Raw genomic sequence first — 6,357 nt, 5'->3', positions numbered from 1 at the left:
AAAACTGTTCAGTTTCATTAGATTTAAAAAAAAAAAGCGGTGGAAGCAGTGGGTGGAAAATATATATGGATGCTCCATCTCAGCATGCATATACATGCCTCTGTGTGTGTGTGTGTGTGTGTGTGTGTGTGTGTGTGTGTGTGTGTGTGTGATATCAACCAGTTGTGTTTTATGATGTTTAACCTGGCCCCAACATTAATACCTCATCATCTTTGTGCAATATGAAGCCTTACACTAACAATTCCTTCATCCATCAAACCACTACTAAAGTAAAGGATCTAAATACTTCCTCCACCCCTGGTTTTTACTAAATCATTTGGGAATGTTACCATGACGTTGTACTGTGAGCCGTAACTCCGCCCTCGCGCTTTTAAAGCACAACCAGGAGCCGGTGACGTCGATACCGGGACGGTCGGTGGGGGGCTGTCTCAGTGAAGAAAAGAAATGGCGATGCTCGGAGGGTTTAGCGCAGCACAGCACAAGAAAAACGTCTCTGACGGGAGCAGCGACATGTCAGAATTTGTCTGTCCAGTCTGCCTTGAAATTTTCGACAGTCCTGTAAAGACACAATGCGGCCATACGTGAGTATTTTGCCTTTTTTACCCGATTGTCCTCCCCTTAACCCACGTCTACCACCAGCGATGCAACGGTACGAGCTAAAAATAATGGGGGACACGGTTTGTTTATGAATGTGTCGTGCCACCAAACTCGCAAAGCATCGACCATGCGTGTGTCTGCTTCTGTCGTGATCCTGTAATGCTATTCTGCTTATTTGAATTTTTGGTAAAAACTAGTGCAAGCTTGCTAAATCAGTTTCAGTTTTGTTTACATCAAAGAGGAGGCCTCACCTGGGAGTTGTAGTTTATATCGCCACTGCCTCAACTTGTCAAATCACTTTAAAGGACTACAAGTCCCTGCGCCCTCTTGAGGTGGGGACTTTCCATCTGCTTTACAGGAAGCTCTTGTCAGGGACTTAACAGGGATATTCCTGCAAATGACAGTTTCCAGTTTCTCTTGTCAGACAGTGTGTTTTAATGACTGCCTATAAATAGAAGGGATACCTGAAGCTATTTCCTGCAGCTCACCAGGGACCAAATTAAAGCTGATCACCTGTGCTCTAGTATCCTGGTTATGATCAGGCTTTTGGAGGTTACACGCTGTGCATGTAAACATCTCATTCTGGGTTCAGAAACCTGGATAAGATCTTATTCCAGTATTGCTTAACTTGAATAAATACCTGTAGTACTCATAGAAACCAGGATAATGTGAGATGGTGAGAAATCAAGAGAAGACTGCACATGGATTTTCATAAACCTGAATACTTGTTTACAGGGAGACAATTCTCATGTTCTATGTAAACATCATATCCTCAGTATGATCTAAATCATCATCATCATCACATTCCTACTCTCATCTCTTGTCAGGTTTTGCCAGAGTTGTCTGCAGGAGTGTTTGCGTCCACAGAAGCCTGTCTGCGCTGTATGTAGGGCCTCGCTGGGCCAAAACTGGACTAAAGCTGCTGAACTAGAGGCCCTCATCCAATCATCTGTGGCGGCTTGCAAGGGGTGTGGAGCTCAGGTATGACATTGCAAAAGCCGACATAAGGTGTCCGAAAGACCTTTGCTGGTTTGTTGTAAATTGGATTTGGATACATGCAAGAGTTAAGACAGATCACAACCTTGAACAAGGCAACAACTGAGGCTTAAGTTACCATGACTGCATATGCACAAACTTCATTTTATGTTGAGCCTAAATTTCAGCCTTTATACTCAGACAGTAGCAGAGTTAAAAATTGCAAACTCGAGTCAGCAATTATGTGATGCTGGTCATGCAGTGGTGGTTACTGACGTGTTTTCTCACTTTGCAGATTGGCCTTTCTCAGATGAGAAGCCACACAGCTGCCTGTTCAAAATACCAGGACTACATTGAGGAGGGAGTTAGGACCACTGCCCAGACCCAGCCTGCCATCATCAGGTGAAGTACAGCGCACTAAGGAAAAATATGACTCAATCACTATTCCCTACATAATAAATCCTCAACATTTTTATACTATAGTGAGCTGTACATTGTGATTTTGGACACTTGTGTTTATTTTGAGCAATCACTGTCAGTTGTAGTATTGCATAACTTTAAAGCCATATTCAAACCAAATCTTGCCCTAAGTGTAAAAGCACAACCCCCCTCATTCATGTCAATGGAATTACTGTGTTAACACAGCAAGCAATGCCATCGCAGAGGACAAGGTGCTGATTTGGCCATTTAAATTGGTACAAGCACAAATTGCAGGTAGATTACTTTGCAACATGAACGCTGTATTTCTGCTGTTTACCTTGTTATCATTGCAACACAAAGCAAAATAATTGTTGCTAAGATAATTCTCCAGAGTTGTAGAATAATCCTGTCTTATAGTATTATAAACTGGACTTCCTGGACTGTGCCTACATCAACACTTTCACTTTCACTTTTAAACACAGGGCTGTTTTCAGCCTAAATGTCTAACAATATGTTTATCAAAGACAAGGCATTGTGTTGTGGGTTTTTTGGGGGGACAAAAAGTAGAGGTGGATTTCTGAGGCTACTATTCACTGTGTTTATAGTGCATACTGTACATTTTAAACATAACTTTGGCACTCAAATAAATTGAGAGAATAAAGAGATGTTTGACATGGCTCAGGACTTCACTGTTCTACCATTTCTACAATCCATTTAGGGATGGCCCTAATTTCAAGTATGACTGCTAAAGAAATTTTCTGGTATATTACAACATAGGTCTTACTGTCATAGTTTACATAGAATCTGTATAGGACAGCATAATGTTTTTCTCAGCATCATCACCATAGACTCCACTGGAAACCTGTTTACAATCTAGTCTGATGTAGCCAAGGAAACCCTTTTTTTTTTTTCCCCAACAGCAGTTACATATGCTTCATTAAACTATCTGCATGACTTGTCATTAGGTTTGACTTCCCAGTTCTTTAACCTCATCCCTTTGTAAACAAAACAGTCAACCTGCAGACTGCAGCCATAAGTAAGTAGATCTGCAGTGCAGGAGACAGTAGTAATGGATTATTGGGGTAAAAACATATACCTTCATTTAGACCCAAACATAACATTTTGTTTTCACTTGGAGATGCAACAATAAAACTTTGTGGCCCCTATTGTTCATTTCGCAGTTGGATTAATTAGGAAACAGCCTCTCTTTGCAGTAAGGCAGCACCAGAAAAAAAACAGAAAAAGACTTATTTTAGCAAAAATCTAGGATGATGACATCTTCTCTCATGTCATGATATCAATATTATATTGATATTAACCAGTATAATGGATAATATCATTGCATCCAAAGTGCAACAAAAAGCAAAACATTCCTATATTTAAGAAACAAATCTCTGTAGAAAAAATGTTCAAATACAGAATCAGCAGCGTGACATATTTTAATATCCCTTATTTTTATTTGGTTTCTTTACCACAGTCCAGTGCCAAATCGCTACACCTTCACCTGCCCATACTGCAACTGCCAGAACCTCGATCAGGACGGCCTAGTTGAACACTGCACTTCCCAGCATGCTCGAGATGCACGCCAAGTAGTAAGAAACCCAATTTCCATTGTGATTCCATCAGTTGGTTTCACACATTGTTTGGATCTAAACATGGTTAATAATTTGTACCGAAATGTTTTTCTTACACTTTCTTAACACTTTTATATCTGTTTAGGTATGCCCCATCTGTGCCTCAATGCCTTGGGGGGACCCTAACTACAGGAGTGCTGACTTTTTCCAGCACCTGAAGATCAGACACACCTTCTCCTATGATACTTTTGTTGTAGGTTGAGGCACTAAAAAACTATACAGAGTTTCTTTTTTATGTTATTGACTAGTGAACTTATGTTGTGTCTGTTTTTATTTTCCTCACACCCATGTATTTGCAGGACTACTCCACAGATGAGCACACAATGATCCAGGAGGCTCTACAACGCTCCCTTTTGGACAACTGAAGTGTGAGGAACAATCCACCAGAAGAAAGATCCAGTGAAGTGAAGGGGAGATGGTGACGTGAAGTCTTTTGAAGACAGAATACCACACTTTATCATCATTCATCTATCATGAGGATGGTGGTACTACATTGCTGTGGGTAATCAGTTTCACACGGGATTGGTATTGTAACTATGAATCTATAGGTTTATTATTAAGATAATAAATCACGCAATATGGTTAAAAAAAGCATATTGTACTGTCTGATTTAGGAGTGATACTGTGTTTCTGGTGTGATAATCTCTTACCTTCCCCCAGTTGAGTCTGTAGATTTGATAGTTTGTTGAATATCTACTAAACTATGTTTATTAAGCTGTTCGTTCATTTATGACATGGTGTCATATAGCCAAAAATTCCAAAGTTGTAATTAAAATTCCCTGTTGTCAATACTTGATGTTATAAAAGGGTTTGACCACTAGGTGGCTAACTATTGCCAGCAAACAACAAACTTCACCCAGTGAAGTCATCAGTCAAGTAATGTTAACAATAATATATAATAATCTGCTCAAGAGTGACGATGCATGTTTACTCTCAAAAGAGGGGAATTTGTTTTTTTGTTTCTGAGTTCATTAGGAGATGTCTTTTTTATGCTGTTTCTGGGTGAAGTGTGTGTGTGTATGTATGTGTGTGAGAGAGAGTATGTGTTTGTTCTGTTTTCAGAGATCTACTGGAAAGAATAAATAATACGAGGGTCAAACAAAGCCAGAGATGGCTGTTTGCTTTATTGTAATGTTTCTCCCTTATGTCTTTGTGCCTGCTGGTAGATCTTGTTTCTGACTTCCAAAACTCATAGGGCTAACACTTCATCCGGTGAACCAAAACATGCAAATAGGAGACCATCAGTGTGTCAAAACTGGTCAGTTATGTGAGTTTTTTTTTTTTTTTTTTTTTTTTTCATGTGGCGAAACTTTCTTTGCATGTTTATAGCCATAGGAGGGCAGTAGAGTTCCACCGTTCTCTGGCCACCCATGACAGCCGCTGACCCTCACCAGCCTCCTGGCTCTGTTGCAAGACATAATTCAACACAGATTTCATGCTATAAATGTGCTTTACTCAGTGTGTTGTTCTCCGACTTTTTTAACTGGGTTTTGTGCATCAAATGCAGCATGCAAAAATTTCACTGGAAACTGAGGGTTTTTTTTGGGGGGGGGGGGTTCATTGGTTATAATTTTAACAGAATAACCATAACTTCACTTCACATGACATTATATGACTTTTAACTGTAACTTACTGTCGTGCATTTTCTTTTTCATGCCCAGTGTTCACAGTGTCTACTGGTTCTCATCTTTCTTAATATCACTGCCAACAGTTCTGAAAAAAAATCAGCATAGTTATTTGTATGCTTCCAAATACTGGCAGCATGTGAAGTAACAAAGAATTTGTTTGACTTCAATTGATTTTTGCTGGATGTTTTTGTTTTGGTTCTTATATTGTGAATTGTGTCTATTATTTTACACCAGTGTTGTTTTCCAATGACTTGTAATTGTCACAAATCAACCATATACAGTAGTGCAAATCTTCACACACAGTTGCATTGCATTTGTCTTCTACCAACGGGTAAATAAAACTGCATACACCCAGATCAAGTAGCTCTAGAGCAGAACCTTAATGCCTTTTCACGTAGTCTTTGGTGCCACTTGGGCCTAGATGTTCGTTTCTCTCTCCAGTAAAATGTGTAATAATTTTGTATGTGTTTCTCATGTATAATGAGCTTTTTTTTTTTCTTTCTCAATATATCTCTCATTCTCTTTTGTCAGCCCTATTGTCAAGGGGTGCTAAATCCTGATAAATTAAAGCTCTTTAATTATTTAAACCCTGGCCCCAGAAATCAGCCGTAGTGATTTATACCTGTGTGTATGAGACTTGTGGGGGAAGAAACAACACTCACTGCTTTGATGGATGACCACTGTGTGTGGGTGAGTGTGTGTGTGTGTGTGTGTAAGAGAGCACAGTTAAAAGGAAGGTAATTTGCAGGGTGCATCAGTCGAAACTCTGGATTTGCTCAGCTGTCATAATCAGGCAATGGGCAAAGTGATGTTTTATTGAAAAGAACTAACTGGAAGCAACCTTTCTACAAACCTTTGTTCATGTATTAGAAATCAGGGCAATGCTATGTCACACCAACAATGATCTTGCGATGTGATTTTGCATGTACTTGAATCTGTGCTAAGTTTATGATGAAACTTAGGCCCTTCGGTGTACATTGTCCACAGGGAGAGAAAACCCTCTCATCTCTGTTCTTTCCTTTGTGTGCTTCTTGTATCTGTAATTACTGTAGCTAAATGATATTACAGTTTCTCACCTAGCTCTACGGAGAATCTCACCCACC

The 6,357-nt window shown here is 39.6% G+C and overlaps 1 protein-coding gene across 1 annotated transcript; it reads left to right on the top strand.

Moving 5' to 3' along the window:
- The first annotated feature begins 403 nt into the window (after positions 1-403).
- On the top strand, positions 404-5,846 carry rnf114 (ring finger protein 114). Its single transcript, XM_056385816.1, has 6 exons — positions 404-581; positions 1,425-1,578; positions 1,868-1,974; positions 3,470-3,584; positions 3,712-3,819; positions 3,926-5,846. Exons 1-6 carry the CDS (start codon positions 445-447, stop codon positions 3,989-3,991), a joined length of 687 nt encoding a protein of 228 aa, XP_056241791.1. The 5' UTR covers positions 404-444; the 3' UTR covers positions 3,992-5,846.
- The last annotated feature ends 511 nt before the right edge of the window (positions 5,847-6,357 follow it).

This window comes from Seriola aureovittata, chromosome 9 (assembly GCF_021018895.1).
Source record: "Seriola aureovittata isolate HTS-2021-v1 ecotype China chromosome 9, ASM2101889v1, whole genome shotgun sequence".
In the NCBI taxonomy this organism is placed as follows: domain Eukaryota; kingdom Metazoa; phylum Chordata; class Actinopteri; order Carangiformes; family Carangidae; genus Seriola; species Seriola aureovittata.
This window is presented reverse-complemented; position numbering and strand designations above follow the sequence as displayed.

Bases quoted from the DNA above. Each gene is read 5' to 3' on its own strand.
- rnf114 (XM_056385816.1), top strand. From the start codon at position 445: ATGGCGATGCTCGGAGGGTTTAGCGCAGCACAGCACAAGAAAAACGTC. The intron at 582-1,424 runs GTGAGTATTTTG...ATCTCTTGTCAG, and splicing joins AAGACACAATGCGGCCATAC to GTTTTGCCAGAGTTGTCTGC. The intron at 3,820-3,925 runs GTAGGTTGAGGC...ATGTATTTGCAG, and splicing joins TCTCCTATGATACTTTTGTT to GACTACTCCACAGATGAGCA.